We start from the raw sequence: 22,361 nt of genomic DNA, 5'->3' as shown, positions 1-22,361 counted from the left end.
TCTGTGACACTCTTACATATGTCTCAAGTGTATAAGGTGAGGCTCCATCGGTCATGTTGAAGACGTTGAGGAAATAATTTAGCTGGAGACTTATTGCACTGATCGTTCAAGACAACATACATCCTGATCCTTCTGGGTAATCATTGACGAGGCAGATCCTTCAACACGACTTACTGGCAGAGTTTTCCCCACAGACCTCAGAACAGGAAGAGGTGGCAACCAGGGAGGAAGGGGATTCCCTCCCCTTCATGCTACAAGCAGATACTTATGATGGTCTACACAGACCAGGAAGGCAGGTCAAAAAGAAGAGCTGAAATGTGTTTGTCTCTGTCGCATTCAGAGCACTAGGATGCCAACATTACAGTCAGTCGCCCGGCGGCTGGTTGAGGAACAGCAGCGGAAACATATGGAGTGTTTTTTAAGGAAATCCCTTCATTCCTCTGGAGGGTTCTCTCTGACGCCTCTACACTTCCGGAGAGGGTGTGGTTTCCGATGTAGAGGACGCTCTTTGTTAGGATCTTCTGTGATTTTAGAATTATCATTTTTGGATAGCTCTGTCCATCTAAGTCCTGTGCACCCTGACAGGGCCTCAAACAGATTTCTGATTTAACTGGCGCTGAGCTAGAGGCGGTCACATTGAAGATGAGGTCGATCTTCATTTTGCTTCAGTCCGGATGAAACTAGAAAAGGAGAAAGTGGGAAAGTGACTTTCTTTTCCAGTTAGCATCTCAGAAGTCCATTTCTCCTGCAGACTAAAGGGGAGTTTCTCCAAGATAGTATGAATTCGTTGTGTAGAGTCGAGGCAGACAAGCCACGTCAGTAGTTCTCAGTTTTGGCAGCCTGCAACTCGAATAGCAGGTCTCCTAGCTCCCGCAGACTTTGGCTCCCTGCTATAAGCCTAGAGTCAGGACGAGTTTGTTGAAGTGAGCAGTCTACATTACCTCGGCGGGATACCACTCTTCCAGTTCTGCCCTCACTCGAGTTTTCCCCGTTTCTCAAGCTGATCAGGCCTATAACTCCAGTTCCGGCGTAGCTGTAGTTGGAAGCGGTTTTGTTATTCACCAACGCGTTACAGTACTCAAGACAGTACTTTCCGGTGTTCTAATGAAAGGAAATTCAAATATTGATTGAAATTCCTTCGACTTCTAACTACCAATGAAACATACAAAGATATAAAATGGCCGCCCTGATGACGAAAGCTAATTGTTTAACACACGATAATGAGCAATCAAATCTGTGAGGCGAGATCTAGTAATTAGAAATAAAATAACCATCCAAATCAGGTGAGACATAACAGGTACGCACACAAAATGCTGGTGGAACGAGCAGCCAGGCAGCATCTCTAGGAAGAGGTACTGTCGACGTTTCGGGCCGAGACCATTCGTCAGGACTAACTGAAAGAAGAGATAGTAAGAGATTTGAAAGTGGGAGGGGGAGGGGAGATCCGAAATAATAGGAGAAGACGGGAGAGGGAGGAAAAAGATAACAGCTGGAAAGTTGATTGGCAAAAGGGACACAGGGTTGGAGAAGGGGAAGGATCATGGGACAGAAGGCCCAGAGAGAAAGAAAGGGGGAGGGAGGCCCAGAGGAAGATGGAAAGCAGGCAAGGAATTATTGTGAGAGGGACAGAGAGAAACAAAAGGGGGGGGGGGGTGTAAAAATAACTAAAGGATGGGGTAAGAAGGGGAGGAGGGGCATTAAAGGAAGTTAGGGAAATCCATGTTCATGCCATCAGGTTGGAGGTTACCCAGACGGAATATAAAGTGTTGTTCCTCCAACCTGTGTGTGGCTTCATCTTTACAGTAGAGGAGGCCGTGGATTGACGTATCAGAATGGGAATGGGACGTGGAGTTAAAATGTGTGGTCACTGGGAGATCCCGCTTTCTTTGGCGGACAGAGCGTAGGTTTTCAGCGAAACAGTCTCCCAGTCTGCGTCGGGTCTCACCAATATATAGGAGGCCACACCGGGAGCACCGGACGCAGTATATCACATCAGCCGACTCACAGGTGAAGTAACACACATAAAATGCTGGTGAACGCAGCAAGTCAAGAAGCGTCTATAGGAAGAGGTATAGTCGACGTTTCGGGCGGAGACCCTTTGTCCTGACATACGGTCTCTGCCGGAACTTCGACTGTACCGCTTCCTGTAGATGCTGCCTGACCTGCTGCGTTCCACCAGCATTTTGTGTGTGCTTCTTGAATTTCCAGCATCTGTAGATTTCCTCGTGTTTGCGTTTTTAAATTCACAGTTGAAGTGTCGCCTCACCTGGAAGGACTGTCTGGGGCCCTGAATGGTGGTGAGGGAGGAAGTGTAAGGACAGGTGTAGCACTTCTTCCGCTTACAAGGATAAGTGCCGGGGGGAAGATCGGTGGGAAGGGCTGGGGCGACGAATGGACAAGGGAGTCGCGTAGGGAGCGATCCCTGCGGAAAACAGAAAGGGGGGAGGGCACAGACTCACAATAGAAGGACGCCTCTTTAGAACAGAGGTGAGGAGGAATTTCTTTAACCAGAGACCGATGAATCTGTGAAATTCATTGCCGCTTCTGGAGGCTAAGTCTTTGAGTATATTCAAAATGGAGGTTGATTGGCGCCTAATAAGAAGGTGGAAGAAAGCGGTTGAGAGGGATAATAAATCAGCCATGATGGAACGGTGAAGCAGACTCGATGGGCCAAATGGCCTAATTCTAATCCAGCATATAGTCTAAATCATAATCTACATTCACAATCAGTTTTAATATCACTCTCTACAGGACTCACTTGTCTCGCTTGCTGAGTGGTGTCATAACAACGACTTGTCACTCAATTTGCAAGACCAAGAACAAGGAAGTTATTATAGACCAAGACAGGGGAAACAGAAGCCCATGAGCCAGTCCTCAGCGGAGAATTTGAGGTAGAGAGTGTTAGCAGCTTAAAATTCCTGGCCCCAGCACGTAAATGCAAATGTGAATTAAGCACGGCAGTGCCTTTACTTCCTTGGGAGTTTGCAGAAATTCAGCACGACATCTAAAACTTGGACAAACACCTATAGATGTGTAGTGGAGAGTATATTTACTGATATGGAAACACAATGTCTTTGAACGGAAAATCCTGCAAACTGTAGTGAATTCGGCCAGTACATAACGGGTAAAGCCCTCCCAACCATTTCGCACATGAAACGCTGACGTAGGAGAGCAGCTTTGAACATCAGAGATCCCCACCCCACAGATCATGCTCTCTTCTCGCAGCTGCCGTCAGGAAGAAGGTACAAGGGTCACGGGACACTCGCCACCAGGTCCAGGAACAGTTACTACCCCTCAACCATCAGGCTCTTGAACAAAAGGGTAAATACACTCGTCTTCACTTGCCCCATCATTGAAATGTTCCCACAATCAGTGATCTCACTTTCAAATACGCTTTATCTCATTATCTCATGTTCTCATTACTTATTGTTATTTGTTTATATTTGCAGTTGAACAGTTTGTTCTCTTCTGCACTCTGGTTGATCCTGTTATAGTTACTATTCTATAGATTTGCTGAGAATGCCCACAAGAAAGTGAATCTCGGGGTTGTATATAGTGACACATATGTACTTTGAACTTTTGAACTTTGTCTTCGTCCCTCTCCCCTGATCTCTCTCCTTGCTCTTACCCCCGTAAGAGGGACAAGTGATGAACCTGTCCCTTCACTTTCTCGCACACCACCATTCAGGTGCCTAAACAGATCTTCCAGGTAAGATAACACTTCACTTGCAAGTCTGATGGGGCCATCTACTATACCCAGTATTCCCCGTGCGGCCTCCTCTACATCAGTGAGACCCGATGCAGATTTGGGCACTGCTTTGACAGGACATCCAGGTGGCCATCCATTCCAATTCCAAAACATGTGCCCGTGGCCTCCTCTACTGCTATGAGGAGGCCGAACCCAGATTGAGAAGCATCACCTCATATACCGTCTGAGTGGCCTCCGACCTGATAGCATGAAGGTCGATTTCTCCAACCTTCAGTAAATTTCTACCTCCTCCTTTCTTACTCCTTCCCCTCCCACACCTTATTTTGGCTGCTGCCTCCTTACTTTCTAGTCTAATGAAGGATCTTGACCCAAAATGTCGACGGTTTATTGCCCCGCTTAGCTTCGACCTGACTTGCCGAGTTTCTCCAGCAACCTGTGTGGCCCCTGTATTCTATCTTGGTAGTTTCCAGCTTGTTGGCATGAACATTGATTTCTCTAACCTCTAGTATCCACTCCCCTCTGTTTCTATCTTCGACACTCATCCCCTATTTTCTCTCATTCTGTTTGCCCTCTCACCCACTCTCCCCTCCCCACCATCATAACCAGCCCACGCTTTCTTCAGTCTGGTTCCCAGCACCTCCCCTTCATTCTAAATCCACTGCCCTTTCCTGTCAGATCCTCTCTTCTTCCACCTATCACCTCCTCGTTTCACACATCAATCACTTTGTCACCACTCCCCCACCCTCCTACTTTCCCCGTCTCAGCCAGATTGAACTATCACCCGCCAGATTTACTCCTTGCTGTCCCCCACCCCCACCTTCTTCTGGCTTGTGCCACTTTTCCTTCCAGTCCTGATGAAGCGTCTCAACCCAAAGAATTTATTCCCTTTCATTGATGCGTCTGGCACTGTTTTCCCTGGAGTGAAGGAGGCTGAGAGGTGACCTTTTAGATGTTTATAAAACTATGAGGGGCGTAGATAAAGCGGACGGACACAGTGCTTTTCACTAAGGCAGAGCAGTCTAAATCTCGGGGGCACAGGTTTAAGGTGTGAGGAGAAAGAATTACAATCGACGTGAGGAGTAACTGTTTCACACAGAGTGCTGTCTAAATATGGAACGAACTGCCAGAGGAAGTAGTTGATGCAGGTACAATAACAGCATTTAAAAACACTTGGATAGGTATAGGAATAGGAAAGGTTTCGTGGGCCAAGTGCAGGCAAATTCAACGAGCTTGGATGGACAAGCATAAACGAGTTGGGCCGAAGGGCCTGATTGAGAGCTGAGCGACTCTAATCATTAGACCTTCTACCAGTTCCAATTTTCAAGTGAATCCAATGTGCCACTCTCCGTCTTCAAACCTTATGTTAAATAACACGAAAAAAATGGCTTTAATTCCTCAAAGTCCCGGCCGTGGTTTGACATTCAGATGAGCGTGGATTTCTTGGGGTGTCTTTCCCAGAAGGCCTTGGACGTCACAGGCAAATCGATAGACGTAGCGTTTGCCTGACGTCTTCTGAATGATGTCCCGGTGGTAATAGTACCTGAGACCACGACTCAGCTTCTCGTAGTTCATCTTAGGTTTGTTCTTCCGATTGCCCCAACGTTTGGCCACCTGAGAGAGGAGGAGAGAGTGGGGGGAGGGAGAGAGAGGGGGGGGGGAGAGAGAGAGAGAGAGAGAGAGAGGAGATGGAGAGAGAGAGAGTTAGGAGGAGAGTGGAGTGAGAAGAGCAGCGAGGAGAGAGGGGGAGAAAGTGAGAGAGGAATTCCTGTTAGTACTGGTGTTTGGTTCAGGTCAGATCAGATACGGACCGCCAGGCTCAAGGACAGCTTCTATCTTGCAGTTAAAAAATTGATTCCACTTATACGATAAGATCGACTCTTGGCCTCACAATCTATCTCGTTATCGCCTTTGCACATTGTCTGGCTGCACTGCACTTTAACTGTTACACTTCATTCTTCATTCTGTTTTTTTCCCTTGTACAATCTCGATGAACTGATGTAATTAAATGATAGGCGTGGATGACATGCAAAACAAAAAGTTTTTCACTCTATCGCGGTACATGTCACAATAATAGTCCAAGACTATTTCATCCCTTCCCGTCTGCAAACCTGCGCGTTTCCAAAGCCTGTCTGGTGACTTTTCAACACACTCCCTCTCAGGCAAGTGCATCCGTTGATAAGGGGAACAGAACTGTGAACAGTGATCAGATATGGAATCAGTGGCACAGAGGCTACTGACATTAACCTACTCAATACGTTTCAGCTGAATCTGCACTGCGCTCCCTCTGTGATACATTCCTCTTTTCTTGAATACGGAGGTTGGACATTCTCTCTTCTCCCCTGTCACATCGGGCAAAAGAAACATACAAACCTGAAAAGCACATACCACCAGGCTCAAAGTGAGTTTCTACCTCACTGTTATCAGGCTCTTGAAAATATGGACTCTTGACCTCACAATCTACCTCGTTATAACTTTGCGCAGTGCACCGCACTGCACTTTCCGTGTCTTTATTTACACTTTATTCCGAATTGTTCTTGTTTTAGCTTGTTCTACCTCAATTCATTTTGTAATTAACTGATCTGCATGAACAAGATTGCATCTCGGTACCTGTGTCAACAATAAACCAATTCCAACCCCAATTCCAGTTCCATCTGGCCGACGGGAAGCATCTCACCTCATCGGGATCGGAGAGTTTAAACTCCCAGCCGTTTCCGGTCCAGCTGATGAAGGACTGACAGGATTTGTCCAGGAGCAACTCCAGCAGGAATTGCCAGAGTTGGATGGGTCCGTTTCCTGCCGGGGGGGGGGGGGGAGGTTGGGGGGGTGGAGGGGGGAGTGCAGTGAGAGGAGAGAGGGAGGAAGATAGAGGGACAGAGATTGATTGTGAGATACAGCAAGAGGGTAAGGGAGAGGAGTGATTGCCGAGAGGGAGAGTGGGGTGAGTAGCATCAAGGATGACAGGAGAGAGAGAAAATGAGAGAGGGTAGAAATTGAAGAGAGAGATTGGGGAGTGGAGAGAAAGAAAAGTGAAAGCGAAAGAAGAAATGGGAAGGGACAGAAAGGGGGAAAGATAAAGTGTGAAAGGTGTGAATGAAAGAAGAGGTGAAGAAGACAAAGGTGAGCGAGAGGTGAGAGGGAGGAGAGGAAGAAAAAGGAGGAGAAAGGAGCAGAGAAGAAAGTGTGAAAAAGGAGAGGGAGGAGCAAGAGAGACCGATGAATGGGGAGAATAGGAGAGGGAAAGACAAAGAAAAAGGGGAGGGAAAGAGTTAAGAAGAAAAATAAAACAAGAAAAGAGAAATAAATAAGAAAGGGGGAAAGAGAAGGTACAAGAGAGGGAAGAACAGAGAGAGAGAGGGAGAGAGAGAGAGAGAGAGAGAGATCAAAGGTCAGTCACCGTCGCCGATAAACAGGAAAGATCTACCCATTACAATACAGTATACAAACCATAACGTCCATACTGGGCTTCGCAGGGCCAGAGGGGATCATAAATACAGGGAGGGGTACACAGGGTTTGGGAGAGGACTAGGGCCCAGAGCGGTGAGTTAAAGACATAGTCTCAAGGGGGACACAGAGACAGGGAGGGGTTTAGAGGCCAGATCGGGTCACAGAGAAGGGAACTGGTGCAGGTGGTGGAAAGTGTTACACAGATCGGAGGAATGTAGGTGCCGGACGGGTCACAGATACGGGGAGGAGTGTAGGAGCTGGAGCGGATTACAGAGATGAAGAATAGTGTAGGAACCATAGAGATTCCAAATGAGACCATAGAGATGGGAAAGGGTGTAGTAACTAGAGCGGGTTACAGAGACCGGGAGGTGGTGCAGGGGCTGGAGGGGTTTACAGAGACATGAAGGAGAAGATTAGCAGGGGTGCAGGGGCCGGTGGGAATTCAGGGACGGAGAGGGCTGTAGTGGGTCACAGAGGCAAGGAGGTGGTAGATGCTGGGAAGGTTCATGGTGAAGCTAGCATGCACCATCAACAGAACCAACGTGTGGACACGGACATTCCGACAGCCGCTCACGAACCGCTGCTCTCTCCGCTCAGAAGGACGGGGACAAGAGCCGGGGAGGGAGAGCCAAGGCAACACCGCCACCCTCATGTTCCAAACTCAATCCCCGACTCAGAAATCTATCAGCAGCCCCTTCATCGACGCCGGGGTTCTCCGCACCCCGTAACCGACAGCGCCTTGGGAGCCGCTTTCCCTCATACCCTTCAGTGGTTGCAGCGAGCGGTCCACCCCCATTTCTAGATGAACGGCGAGGGAAGGGCGATGAGTTCCGGCCCTATCTCGCTTACCTGCGTATTCAAGCAGTCCTGGGCCGCATGAAGTGCGGCCTCTCGGTACAAAGGGACCTCGGCACCGGTCTCTGGGTGCGTGGCGTGACCGATTGGCTGATTGCTCCGACAGGGTGTATTCACCGGCTGGGTCACCATGGATGGATAAATGTCCATCCCAGCCAGCGCCGTATTCAAGCAGATCTGCCGGTCCCCCGTTACTTCTGGAGGTACCATTCCACTGCCTGCTGAAGGAGTGCTGGGGGAGGGAGGTGTGATATCCGTCCAGCATCATCTCTGCACCTTAAAGAGCACAAACCGCAAAGAAACAGTAGGTTTACAGACAGTTTTAGGTAATAAACTAACCACACACTCACACACACACTGTGAGGTCAAGAATACATCTTTTAGTAATTCTAATTCCGTTCGGGAGGCTGATAACAGCGAGGTAGAAGCTGTCATTTCCTGGATGGTACTTGCTGTCAGGCCTTGAAGAGGGGAGAATTGGCATTGGTTTATTATTGTCGCATGTATCAAGATAAAGTAAAAAGTTTGTTTTGCATACTGGCATACTGTTGTCGATCAGATCACGACACAGTGCGCTTTTCTAGTACAAAATAAAACAGCAACAATGAGGAATAAAGTATTACTGTTACAGAGAACACGCAGAGCAGATAAGCAATAAACTGCAAGAATATAACGAGGTAGGTGTGATGTCATGAATGCTGCGTTTTTACTATTTCAGTAGTATCTGAGTAATCTTGTATGTATATACATGCAACCCACAAAAAAAATGCTGGTGAACGCAGCAGGCCAGGCAGCATCTATGGGAAGAGGTACAGTCGACGTTTCGGGCCGAGACGTTTTGTCAGGACTAACTGAAAGAAGAGATAGTAAGAGATTTGAAAGTGGGAGGGGGAGAGAGAGATCTGAAATGATAGGAGAAGACAGGAGGGGGAGGGATGGAGCCAAAAGCTGGACAGTTCCTTGGCAAAAGAGATACAAGGCTGGAGAAGGGAGAGGATCGTGGGACGGGAAGCCGGGAGAAAGAAAGGGGAGGGGAGCCCAGAGGATGGAGAGCAGGCAAGGAGTTATAGTGAGAGGGACAGAGGGAGAAAAGAGAGAGAGAGAAAGTGGGGAAAATAAAAATAATAAATAAATAAGGAATGGGGTACGAAAGGGAGGAGTGGCATTAACGGAAGTTGGAGAAGTCAATGTTCATGCCATCAGGTTGGAGGCTACTCAGACGGAATATAAGGTGTTGTTCCTCCTGAGTGAGGCTTCATCATGACAGTAGAGGAGGCCGTGGATGGACATATCAGAATGGGAATGGAAGGTGGAATTAAAATGTGTGTCCACTGGGAGATCCTGCTTTCTCTGGCGGACAGAGCGTTGGTGTTCAACGAGCGTAGGTGCTCCCGGTGCGGCCTTCTATATATTGGCGAGACCCGACGCAGGCTGGAGACCGTTTCGCTGAAAACCTACGCTCATTGTTTGATTAAGCTTTCCTGTTCGTTTAAATAATTCATTACGGGTTACGTGTACGAATACGTGATTGCATATGTCATCAGGCCACCGCGTAATACGTGCGCACCTCGCCTAAGGTAAGACCGCCTCCCTCACCTGCTCTGTTGCAAAACATAACATCGCGGCAAGGTATCTTTAAAACGAACCCAATATGGCTACCGACTTGTTAAACAGCGAGAAGAACGGCAGGTAAAAAAAATAGCGCAACCCAGCACATGCAGAGACCGTTGAGTTTTCAACAAAAAAAAGCAGCGCAGCATCTGTTCTTCGGAAGGGAAGACACCATAGAGATTTTGTTTTCGGCACTAAACGGAATAATTCACGGATTAATAAAAAAAAATTGAGTACCGGGTGATAATATCATTTTAAAAAAGTAGAAATAGCTGGCTACCGAGGAAGTCTGACACGTTTGGTTACAGAAACGATAACAGGAATATGAGATAATACATCAATATTTTGAAGTAAATGAAATAGCCAATGAGAAACGACTAGCAATTTTGCTGAGTGCATTGAGTTTAAAGGCATACAGTTTGCTTCGAAGTTTAAATCCTCAAACCAAACCAGCAGAAATGAGCTTTGCTGATAATGTCAAAGTAATGCAGGAACATTTAGAACCGAAGACATTGTTGATTGCAGAACTGTCATACGGGGGGCGCTGGGAGCGGACCCAAATGCAAAGACACAAACACTGAAGTACTAGTAACAGGACTAGGTGTGCCAAGAAAGCAAGGTAAGTGGGGAAGAAACGACGCTGGACAAGACACAGGCCCTGGACGAGACTAGGATACAGGGCCTGGGCTAGGACTAGACTAGGAAAGCGGGACCTGGACGAGGGACTAGGAACTTGGAACCTGGACAAGGACTCCGAGCCAGAGACTGGACAGGGACCCGGAACCTGGGTCTTGACTCCGGCTCGGACTCTGGATCCAGGCTCGGACAAGACGTGGCAAGGCAACAGGACTGGACGAGAGACTACTGGACAGGACGAGGGAACCCCAGCACAGGACAAGGGAAGCCCAGCACCGGGCTGGGTGAGGTACTCCTGGGCTGGGCGAGGCACATGGACAGGACGAGAACACGAAGCGTTGACTTGGTCGATGGAGACAGAAACGCAGGGCCTGGGTCGTGAGAGAACGGGAACACAGAGCCTGGGTCGTGAGAGAACGGGAACACAGAGCCTGGGTCGTGAGAGAACGGGAACACAGAGCCTGGGTCGTGAGAGAACGGGAACACAGAGCCTGGGTCGTGAGAGAACGGGAACACAGAGCCTGGGTCGTGAGAGAACGGGAACACAGAGCCTGGGTCGTGAGAGAACGGGAACACAGAGCCTGGGTCGTGAGAGAACGGGAACACAGAGCCTGGGTCGTGAGAGAACGGGAACACAGAGCCTGGGTCGTGAGAGAACGGGAACACAGAGCCTGGGTCGTGAGAGAACGGGAACACAGAGCCTGGGTCGTGAGAGAACGGGAACACAGAGCCTGGGTCGTGAGAGAACGGGAACACAGAGCCTTGGTCGTGAGAGAACGGAAACACAGAGCCTTGGTCGTGAGAGAACGGAAACACAGAGCCAGGAACCCTCCTTGGGAGCAGGTCTTGGGGCCAGGGCTCTACACAGAGTCAGGACCCCTTCTAGGGACCAGGACGTAGGGCAAGACACAGAGACAGTTTCCTACGCAAAGTAGCAGCAAATGGCCGGACCCACCTAGCGAAGGCGCGGACACAGAGACAGTTCCAAGCAACGAAAGACAGTTCCTTATCTAGACACAGCAGGCTTCCGGTCTTGCTCCGGCAGTAGAACTTGATGGCGAGAATAGGCGAGGCTTCAAGTGAGGCTTCAGGCGAAGGCTACAGAAGGAAGAGGAAGGAAAGGGAACGGAACAGTCCAGCAAATGAAGCTGAACCAAGGAGCTATTTATGTAGCCAGCCCAAAATGTGAAGCAGGTGCCTCAATTAGAGCACCTAACAGAACAAAGGAAAACCGGAAAACCTGGAATAAGGAGCAATGGACCAGACCATAAACCAGACCATAAACCGGAATGCGGATTCACGGACCGGACCATGACAAGAACGCGTTGGGTTTCATAAGTGGAATCAAAAAGAAAGGGAGTCGATTTCAGTGTACGTGGCTGAATTGAAGAAATTGTCTGAGCATTGTCAGTCGGTAACGGGCTCAATGGTGCACTAAGCGATCGTTTGGTTTGTGGAATCTTAAAACAAAGCATTCAGAAACGGCTCCTAACTGAAGCACAAACTTACATTTAAAAGAGCAGTCAGAATCGTTGTATCAATGGAACCAGTAGAGAGAGAGACGCAGCTGAGTTGTAGTCACGAATGAAAATGAGCGTGAACGAAATTGCAACATGAAGTGTAAATGCGGGCTCACTTTTAACATTTAAGAAAAACTTGGACAGGTACATGGATGAGAGGGGATATGGTCCGGGTGCAGGTCAGTGGGACTAGGCAGAAGAATGGTTCTGCACAGCCAAGAAGGGCCAAAAGGCCTGTTTCTGTGCTGTAATGGTTCTATGGTTCGATGTAAACAGAAAGCGGAGTAGCAGAACAAATTGTGCAATTGTTGTGGCAGGGGCTCACATACACGAGACCAATGCAGATTTAAAGCTGAAACTTGCAAAAAATGCGGCAAAGTATGACACCTACAGAGAGCATGTCGGGCAGACAAAAGTAAATGGACTGCACAGGGAAGAGAAAAAGCTAAAAGGTCAAGTTGAAGTTTCGAAAAGTGCACTAATCTGCATGCTATTGATGAAAACTCTGATAATAATGAGTGATTGTGCAGCCTTCAGATCTATAGTGCGAAACTTAACAATAGACAAGCAATACGGCTTATCCCAGAAGTGAACGGCAAATTAATTAAAATGGAAGTAGACACTGGTTCCGCTGTTTCAGTATTCCGCAAAATAAATTTGAGAAGCTTTTCAAAGATTCTAAACTGGAGCCTGAAGAGATCCAACTAAGAACTTATACTGGAAAAAAGACAACTTCTGTAGGAATGACATTCGTAACATTGAAATACAGCAACCAACAAGCCACATTGAGCTTGTATGTGGGGGGGGGGAATAAATTGGAGAGCAAGCATTGTAGGGACGTGATTGGCTGAGCCAACTGCCACTTAGGAAATCCATCCGCAATTTGCATCCGCGTACGATAACTGAAAGCGAATTAAGAAATGTATTGAATAATGCCGAACACCGTGAACCGTTGCCTAACAGAGGAGAAACAGATGTGAAATTGTGGAATTGTGAAAGTGATGAAAGCAGGTTTGTAGGCAATGTATCAGCTAAAGCTTCTGATATGTTAATTAGGCCGTAACTTTCGAAATGTGACTGTTTTAGGCTGGAAGAGAGTTCAAGGAGCTTCAGGAAAATCGCAAGAATTCGGTTGTTTTTTTTTTGGTGAGTATAAAAAACCAAAATCTACTCTGCGTGCGTTAGGGTAATTTTGTGAACTTCAGGTAGGAGACAAATAGCAGCTTGCAAAAGTAAATGTAAAGACCAAACCTAGCTGGATGAATGGAAGGCCAGAAAGAAAGAAGTCAATGGAGATACGAAAACAGAGGATTTGTCAGATGAACTTGGGGATGAGGAAACCAAGAGGAGAGATCGGATCGTAACAGGAGCAATAAGAGATTCCTGCAGTGAACTAAATGGACCTGCCCACGATAAAGTTGCACAAACTAGGAGAAGAAAAAGTAAGATGAAAGGTGGCTACCGTTATCAGAACCATTTGTTGCAGTCTCGGACCCAACTCCTAAAACCACCACAGAGGATGCCCGAGACTCTGAGATTTTTTTTCACAGCCTCTCGTCTCACCTGAGGATGCCCGAGACTCTGAGATTTTTTTTCACAGCCTCTCGTCTCACCTGCCAAGCAGAGTGAACCCCCATGTCAGGAAAGACGTTTTCTCAGAAGAGTAAGAAAGCTTGCACAACGATTGAATCTTTAGGCCTGAATGGGACAATTTAAAAATTTACTATGCTGTAGATGAATATATAGCACTTGTATTATATAGTATATTGTGCGTGTATACTGAAGAGCAAAACATTGCATACTTGAGCAACCCTATACATTCTCTATAGGATTGGAGTTTATAGCTGAGCAGGGAGGAGTGTTTCGTATTTAATATTTCAGTAGTATTTGAGTAATCTTGTGTGTGTGTGTGTGTGTGTGTGGTGTGTATGTGTGTTTATTTATATATCGGTTGATTCAGCATTTTTGTTCTTGTAAAACTTATTACAGGTTATATGTATAAACACGTACGTGAATTGCATACGTGATGCATGCACGCCTCGCTTAGAGTAAACCCGAAGTTAGAACCCGCATTTTGGACTCCCTAGTTTTCCTTTGAATTATTTTAATGTTTTGAACTTTAAAAAAAGCATAACCACGAGCGCCATTGATCGTACTAGCGACCGTTCAATGGTCTTATAACACCGAGTTAGACGTTGCCCTTGAGCCTGGTGGCGCATGCCTTCAGGCTTTTGTGCTTCCACCCGATGGGAGTCGGGAGAAGAGACCATGTCTGGGGCGGGTGGGGTCTTTGATAATGTTGGCTGCTTTCCCAAAGACAGAGTCCTTGGAGGGGAGGCTGGTTTCTGTGATGTGTAAAGCTTTGTCAACAACTCTTTGCAGTTTCTTACGCTCACGGTCAGAGCAGTTGCCGTACCAAGCCGGCATGAGTTGGGTGTCCGAAACTTCTCGCTGCTCTGTACATTCCTCCAGACCCTATCCCAAATGGTTGTCCTGCCACACAAAAGGAGCCCTCTCGTCCCTACCACCAAAGGCTAGACGAAGGTTCCATGCTTAAATCTCGCTACTGGGACCTACCTGGGTAAGAAGTCACACTCTCGTCGCTGGCGCCCGCCTCGAATATTTGCCCGCGACCCGCTAGTGTCGAGCTCTCTAGTGTCTCCACCTCCCCTGCCGCATCGTAGGCACCCTGAGATCTCCACGCCAAGAGCTCCGCCGAGCTGACGGGACGCAAGGTTTGGAAGGATCCGGGGACGAAGATTCGCTCCTCCGGGCTGGACGGTGGGACGCACTGGGAGGGCTCGGTGCTTGCTGCGGAGATAAAGTGACAGGTGGGCGCTGTAACCTCCAAGATGCACAAGGAACGTCGACGAAGGATGCGAGCAGAAGACGGGTGGCATTGCCGAGCAGAGGAGAGGAACATCTCCATATTTTGCAATGTCACCGTTTCTTGCTCGGACCCGCTGTCATTCTGCAGACTGATCAGTATCTGCGACCAGTCAGATTTAGAGTCCGGGGCAGAGTCAATCGCATGAAGAGCAGGGCCATGGTCTTTGGTAGCCGGCCCTGACCACAATCAGGCCCAACGACTTGAGCGGACGTGGATATGTTTTGGAGTGGTCGAGGCGTGGTCAAGAACTGGTTAGAGCGGATCGTGAAAGTAAGGTAAAAACTGGGTTTGTGGAAGCGGCATTCTCTGAAGATAAATGGGGGAAAAAGTCGGTCACTGGGAGCGAGACGTGCTCAGGGCTACAGTACTTGACGCGGGTGTGGTCTGGTCCCCGCTCCCCCGCCAGGATAATAACCCGGAACGCCTTCAGTTTTATCTGGGGGTCTAAGATGGAGCGAGTCCGCTATTTTCACAAGGCCCTTGAGAATGGGGGCAATCGTGTATCCGATGCTGCCCTCACCCTGAGGACCACATTCGCATGTGACTGTATCAGTGAATGTGTGGAGCCAAAGTACTTTGGCACCAAGTGTCACTATGGTTCTCTCTGTCCCTGGCGTTGCGGGCGAATGATGGACCTCTACGGCGCCAAGTCCCAGTCAGCTGGACATTGCCTCTCTACTTGCAGCAGAACACCTCATCACCAGAGCTGACCAACAAACACTGGTAGTAAGAGAGCCCCCATGGTCGTCTACAACCGTGATATTACCGCTAACGCGACACTGCCCTCGGGACGGCAGCGGTCACCCACGTCTATGCAGACTGCGGACTCGCTCAGAAAGTGAGTCAGATTCAAGGATCCGTTTCATCCCGATCAGGTGCGTAACAGAGGACTCTCTGATCTATAGACTGTTCCCAGGGACACGCACCGATTGAGTGACTTTCTCAGAACTGCGTTTTGCTGAATTGTAATGAGGGGAGGAGTTCTACGTTTGGTGGGGCAAGGGGCCTGCTCACATGGGTGCTGGAGGGAGGTGTGGAGAGAATTGTCGTGTTCGGTGAATTGTGGTGTCGGGGAGGGTTGGAGGGCTGTGGGTGTCAGTGGTAAAAGGGAGTGGAGTGCGTCTGTGTTCCCTGGGGAGGGATGTGGAGACCGGAGGAGGTTGGGAAGGGCAGAGTGCATTCAGCAGAGACTGAGGGTCTTGGGAAGGAATGTTGAAGTGATAGAGATTTAGATAGATGGGGAGAGGTGCAGTGCCGGGTGGGGTTACAAATGTGGGGGAGGGGCGTACGCAGTGTATACGTAGATGAGGAGAGGTTTTTATTTCTTTGGAACCCCCTTATCTTTGCGGTTGACCCCAGGAGTTTGTGATGGCACGGTGTAGAGAGAGAGAGATTGATTCTGTGTCTGACCCCAGGAGTGCGTGATGGGACAATTTTGAACCTGTTTCTTTCTGGGTTGTCCGCATTAACTGTGGGTTTAGTAAAATAGTTTTCAGATCGTTATAACGCGGTAATATCAAACCGAACCCGAGGAACTTACCCAGGGGATAACCTGTCCAACAGTGCAACTGAGAATAAACGTTGTGCGTGCTGCTGTCTGTACACTGCCCTGTTAAATCCTGGTGATCTGAGAGAGATGGGGAGTGGGGGATAGATCAGGATTAATTAGACATTCATCGTCATGTGTTCCAGCTTTCCCCTTCCTCCTTGTAACTTCAAGTAACATCAGTAAATGGAGGCAAGTATAATTCGCTTGACCAGTGCATTATGCCCCACTATACAATTTGATAACCATCTTCCATTGGCCTCTCCCACTCTTCTCTCCTGGCTCCTCGTTGTCTTCTATCACCCATCTTAACACGGGACGGTACCACACAGGGGGCAGGCCCTTCGGCCCACAATGTTTTGCCGAACTAATTAAACTAGTAATTAAACGTCTAACTAAACTAATCCCTTCTGCCTACACAATGTCCATATCCCTCCATTCCCTGCACATTCATATGTCTACCCAGCAACCTCTATCATATCTGCCTGCAACAACACTTCTGACAGCACATCCCAGACAGCCACCACTCTGTGTGAAAGCAACTTGTCCTGCACATCTCCTTTGAACATCCCCTCTCACCCTAAGTGCATTTCGGCTAGATATTTTAACCCAGGGGATAAAGATACCAGCTGTCTTCCCTTTCTGTGCCTCTTATTGTTTTAAAAACCCCTATCAGGTCTCCTCTTAGCCTCTGCCATTCTGAAAAAATAAAACCAGTTCGTCCAATCTCTCCGTATATATCCTCCAATCCAGGCAGAATCCTGATGAACTTCTTCTGCTCCCTCCCCAAAGCCTCTGCATCTTTCCTTTAATGGGGTGACCAGAAATGAATGTGACTTGACCAAAGTTTTATAAGGCTGTCGCATTACTTCACGACAGTTGACCTGTGTGTCCCAATTAATAAATGCAGGCATGCCTCATGCCTTCTTTACTTCCAAATCAATTTGTGTGGCCACTAATAGGGAGCTATGAACTTCGATCCCAAGATGCCTCTGTACATCAACACTGCGAAAGGTCTTCCTACCTTTGGGAATCGGGGAGTGTTGTCCTTGGCTGCCCTGTCTGTCCGCCCAAGACCAGAGGTCGGTGAAACCGGGATTCAGAAATGGCGTTTCAACCTCCGAATCTGGAAAGTGTGACCAATAGGTGTCAGTAGAGGGACAACACAATTGTGCAGAGCCGTACAGGAAGAAGGAGGAGAGCCGAGTAATATGGTGTCATGACAACAGCCTTCCCCTCAATGTCAGCAAAACAACAGAGCTGGTCATTGACTTCAGGAAGTAGGCATTTCGACTGTTCAGAGGAGCGATGTCGAGGTCGAGAGGGTTGAGGGCTTTAAGTTTCTAGGAGTGAGTATCACCTACATCCTTTCCTGATCCAACCATGTGGACACCATGGCCAAGGAAGGCCACCAACGCCTCTACTTCCTTAAGAGGCTAAAGAAATTCCATTTATTCCCTCTCTTCTTATCTTTTTCTGTCCTCTCCTTAACGCTCCTCCACTCTGTCCCCGTCGCTTCCCTCTCACATCATTATTTCACCCCATCGCTCCCTCTCTACTTCTACCTTACCCTCGCTTTCTCTCCTCTCACTTCTCACTTCTCGCTTCGCTCCCTCTCGCCCCCTCTTCCCCTTCATCTCCACTCTCCCTTCTTCCCTTTATATCTCCACTCTTATTTCCCTATCCCACACTCCATTGCCGTCCCTCTCCCCCTCTCCCTTCTCTCACTCTCTCTGCTCTTCCTATCTTTTGTCGTCCCTCATCTCTCTCACTCCCCTTCTCACCCAAACCTCCTGTCCCTTGGTCTAAACCTATTCCATCTAGTTCTATAGGGAGATGTATCTACCCCCTCAATGTCCCCTCATAATCTTGTACCCTCTATCAGGTTCCCCACCCCACAACCCTCTCCACGCCAGGAGAGCAGACCCAGTCTCTCCAGACTCTTCCCTAGGATAAGCCGATCTCCACAGTCATCCTTTGGATCAACCCGGCTGCCATGGGTCCTGACCCATAGAGGGTTACAACACGGAAACAAGCCCTACGATCCAACTCGTCCCTGCCGATTGTTTTACCCAGCTAGCTATTCTCACCCGCCCGTGCTTGGCATATTAGCCCTCTCCTATCATATCCTTGTACTCACCTAGATGGTTTTTAAATGTTGCTAACCTGCCCAGCTCAACCACCATTTCTGCCAGCGTGTTCCAAATACGCAGCAGTCTCTGCCGTTCCAGCATCCCAAGTTTGTCCAACCTCTTGTTATGGTACATACCCTCCAATCCAGGCAGCATCCTGGAAAACCTCTTCTGCGCCCTCTCCAAAGCCTCGGCATCCTTCCTATAACTCCAAATGCAATACTCCAGACGCAGCCTAACTAGAGGCATAACTTCCTAAGTTTTAAACTCAGTGTCCCAACTAATAAAGGCAAGCATGTCATATGCCTCCTTAACCATCCTATCAGCCTGTGCAGTCACTTTAAGAAAGGTATGTGTTTGGACCCCAAGATCCTTCTGTTTATCAACACTGTGAAAGGACTTGTTCTAACACTGTACTGTCTCTTCCCTTCTTGCCAAATGCTCATCCTCTATCACTTTGCCACTCTTCCTTCCCCCCATTCCCCTACCAACTTCTTCCCCTCTCTTCTCTTTCTCCTGATAGCCACTCTCCCTCTTCCCTGACTGATAATCCCTCTCTGTCTCTCTTCATATATATCCTTTTCTTTTCTCTCCTTCTCCAGTCTCTTAAGCTCATCCCTCTCCCATCTCTCTGCCTCTCATCTTCCCTCCCCCTCTTCCCCCTCTCTCCTTCTCTCACGATCTCCACGCTCTGACCCCCTCCCTATCTCCCCCTATTCCCCGTCCTTCCTCTCCCAATCTCCTCTCTCTCTCCCTGTTGTAATTTGGCATACACTTTTAATATGCTCGTACCAAAGTTTGTCAAACTCCTTAACTTGACGTGGTCTCGGCTCTGTGGACTTGATATTCCCGTCTGAACTATCTCCGGGATCCGAGAGAATTATTCCAGGAGACTTCCGCCCACATTGCCGGCTCTCTCCTTCCGAATTCCAAGCAACCTTATCTCTAAATAACAGGAGGAAGTCCCTCGTGCAGCAAGGACACACTGAATGTAAATCCAATTGCCAGTAACTCCGAACCGGAAGCCCACTGCCTGTGAAACAATGCGTGATAAACAGGTCTATTCTGAACTGCAAATAAACGACCATCAAAGGTAATCGTGCCAGAAGTTTGAGATGTAATCTTAAAATCTTGGAAATACTTAGCACTTCAGGCCAATTTCTGGATGTTTGTTGCAGTTTGTAAAGTGTGTGTGGTGAGGTGTGGTCAGGTCTGCAGAGAGGACAGTGGGTTGGAAGGTGGAGGGACTGGAGAGCGGAAGGGTGCAGTGGGGGGAAGTGGAGGAGCTGATGTTGAATGTAGAGTTGGTCATGAGGGGTGAAGAGGGTTAAAGATGGGAATGATGGGGTGTCTGTGAGAGAAAGTGGGGAGTATGGGTGAGAGAGAGCAGAGAGTGAAGATAAGGAGAGGAATAGACAGAGTGATGAGGTGGGGGAGGTAGGGACATGGACAGAGAGAGGGGATACAGGAAGAGGGGGAAAAGAGAAAAGCTGGAGAGAGGGAGAGAGAAGGGAAACACGGGGAGATGAAGATGGAGAGAGAAAGTGGTGAGATATGAGAGGGCTGGGAGATACAGAAATGGGAGAACGAGGGAGAGAAGTGGAAGACAGGGAGAAGGAAGTGGGTGGTAAGAAAGCGGGAGGGAGGGAGAAAGGGAGAAGGAGAGAGAGAGTAACGGTCAGAAAAGAGGGAGGAGACGGTGTTAGGTAGTGTAAGGGATAGAGAGAGCGTGCACATAGCGAGTGGCAAGATGTGGAAAAAGTGGGAAATACAGATAGGACGGCAATTGAGAGAGGGAGAGGGACGTAAGAAAGAAGTCTGGAGGGACGCAGAGAGACAGAAAGAGGGGGATGGGAATAAAGACAGAATATATGAGAGATGAGAAAGATGGGGAGAGAGGAGAGAGAGAGGATGGAAAGAGACACAGCAGGCAGGGGATGGAATAAGGGAGAGGGAGGGGAGATGGAAGGGGGAACAGGGAGCACGAGTGATACGTGGTTGAGATGGGGTGGGAGGGGAGATGAAATGGGGACTTTTAGGTGTGATGGAGAAAGGGAACATGAGGGAGAAGGGGACAGGCTGAGGGAGAGAGAGGAGGGAAGGTAGGAATTGAGTCGTGAAGAAGAACGGCGAGATGGGAGAGGAACATTTGGGAGGATCAGAGTGAGGGGAAGAGGAAAATAGAGGATAGGGATAGAAACTACTGTCTGCAGAGAGGGTGAACAGGGAGACAGAACGAGATGAAGATATGTAGAGGGAAAGTACGGGTGGGGGATCAGAGAAGAATTATTAAGACCTCCTTTGCTCACTGGGCTAGGAATTGGTCTGAGGGCCAAATGGTATGATAAAAGATCCCTCAGAAAGATTTTCAGAATAGGAAGTGAGCTTTCTTGTGGTGAGTCAGGGATCCACAGAAAATGGATTCAGGGGAGGGACAAAGGCAAAAGAAAGGCGAGTAAAGAGGAGGTGAGAGGTCATGCACACAAATTTTGATGGAACTCAGCAGGTCAGAAAGCATCTATGGAACTGAATAAAGAGTCAACGATTGGGGCTGAAACCCTTCATCGGGGTGGAAAGCAAGAGGAAAGGAACCAAAATAAGAAGGTGTGGGAGGGGAAGGAGTACAAGCTAGAAGGTGATAGGTGAATCCAGGTGGTTAGGGGAGGGAGGATGAATTCAGAAGCTTGATAGTGATAGGTGAAAAAGAAAGAATCTGATTGGAGAGGAGAGTGGACCAAGAGAGAAAGGTAAATGGAGGAGGGGTCGAGGTAATGGTCGAGATTCAGGAAGGTTTGCTATAGAACATAGAACAGTACAGGCCCTTCGGCCCACAATGTGCTGACCCTCAAACCTTGCCTCCCATATAACCCTCCACCTTAAATTTCTCCATATACCTGTCTAGTCGTCTCTTAAATTTCACTAGTGTATCTACCTCCACCACTGACTCAGGCAGTGCATTCCACGCACCAACCACTCTATGAGTAAAAAACCTTCCTCTAATATCCCCCCTTGAACTTCCCACCCTTTACCTTAAAGCTATGTCCTCTTGTATTGAGCAGTTGTGCCCTGGGGAAGAGGCATTGGCTATCCATTCTATCTATTCCTCTTGATATCCTGTATACCTCTATCATGTCTCCTCTTGCCCTAGCTCCCTTAATCTCTGATCATAATCCATATTCTCTAAACCAGGCAGCATCCTGGTAAATCTCTTCTGTACCCTTTCCAATGCTTCAACATCCTTCCTATAGTGAGGCGACCAGAAATGGACGCAGTACTCCAAGTGTGGCCTAACCAGAGTTTTATAGAGCTGCATCATTACCTCGTGACTCTTAAACTCTGTCCCTCGACTTATGAAAGCTAACACCCCATAAGATTTCTTAACTACCCAAACTACCTGTGAGGCAACTTTCAGAGATCTGTGGACATGTATCCCCAGATCCCTCTGCTCCTCCACACTCCCAAGTATCGTGCCATTAACTTTGTATTCTGCCTTGGAGTTTGTCCTTCCAAAGCGTACCACCTCACACTTCCCCGGGTTGAACTCCATCCGCCACTTCTCAGCCCACTTCTGCATCCTATCAATGTCTCTCTGCAATCTTCAACAATCCTCTACACTATCTACAACACCACCAAGCCTTGTGTCGTCTGCAAACTTGCCAACCCACCCTTCTACCCCCACATCCAGGTCGTTAATAAAAATCACGAAAAGTAGAGGTCTCAGAACCGATCCTTGTGGGACACCACTAGTCACAACTCTCCAATCCGAATGTACTCCCTCCACCACGACCCTCTGCCTTCTGCAGACAAGCCAATTCTGAATCCACCTGGCCAAACTTACCTGGGTTCCATGCCTTCTGACTTTCTGAATAAACCTACCATGTGGAACCTTGTCAAACGCCTTACTAAAATCCATGTAGATCACATCCACAGTACTACCCTCATCTGTATGCCTGGTCACCTCCTCAAAGAACTCTATCAGGCTTGTTAGACACGATTTGCCCTTCACAAAGCCATGCTG

At 48.3% G+C, this 22,361-nt stretch overlaps 1 protein-coding gene and 1 long non-coding RNA gene across 2 annotated transcripts in view; one reads left to right on the top strand and one right to left on the bottom strand.

Moving 5' to 3' along the window:
• Nucleotides 1-3,026: 3,026 nt before the first annotated feature.
• Nucleotides 3,027-22,361, bottom strand: part of LOC140201704 (protein C-ets-1-like) — a 24,791-nt gene continuing 5,456 nt past the window's right edge. The window contains exons 4-9 of the mRNA XM_072266251.1: nucleotides 17,236-17,337; nucleotides 16,206-16,292; nucleotides 14,353-14,586; nucleotides 8,003-8,284; nucleotides 6,384-6,502; nucleotides 3,027-5,320 (exon numbers count right to left, since the gene is read on the bottom strand). Coding sequence (XP_072122352.1) covers nucleotides 5,105-5,320; nucleotides 6,384-6,502; nucleotides 8,003-8,284; nucleotides 14,353-14,586; nucleotides 16,206-16,292; nucleotides 17,236-17,337 — 1,040 coding nt within the window. The 3' untranslated portion in view covers nucleotides 3,027-5,104. The remainder of the gene's footprint in view (nucleotides 5,321-6,383; nucleotides 6,503-8,002; nucleotides 8,285-14,352; nucleotides 14,587-16,205; nucleotides 16,293-17,235; nucleotides 17,338-22,361) is intronic.
• LOC140201706 (uncharacterized) overlaps nucleotides 12,800-22,361 on the top strand; it is a 23,397-nt gene continuing 13,835 nt past the window's right edge. The window contains exon 1 of the long non-coding RNA XR_011886942.1: nucleotides 12,800-12,921. This is a non-coding gene — a long non-coding RNA (uncharacterized lncRNA). The remainder of the gene's footprint in view (nucleotides 12,922-22,361) is intronic.

This window comes from Mobula birostris, chromosome 8 (genome assembly GCF_030028105.1).
Source record: "Mobula birostris isolate sMobBir1 chromosome 8, sMobBir1.hap1, whole genome shotgun sequence".
NCBI classification, from domain to species: Eukaryota; Metazoa; Chordata; class Chondrichthyes; order Myliobatiformes; family Myliobatidae; genus Mobula; species Mobula birostris.
Note: the sequence above shows the minus strand (reverse complement) of the source record. Positions and strands in the feature narration are given on the sequence as shown.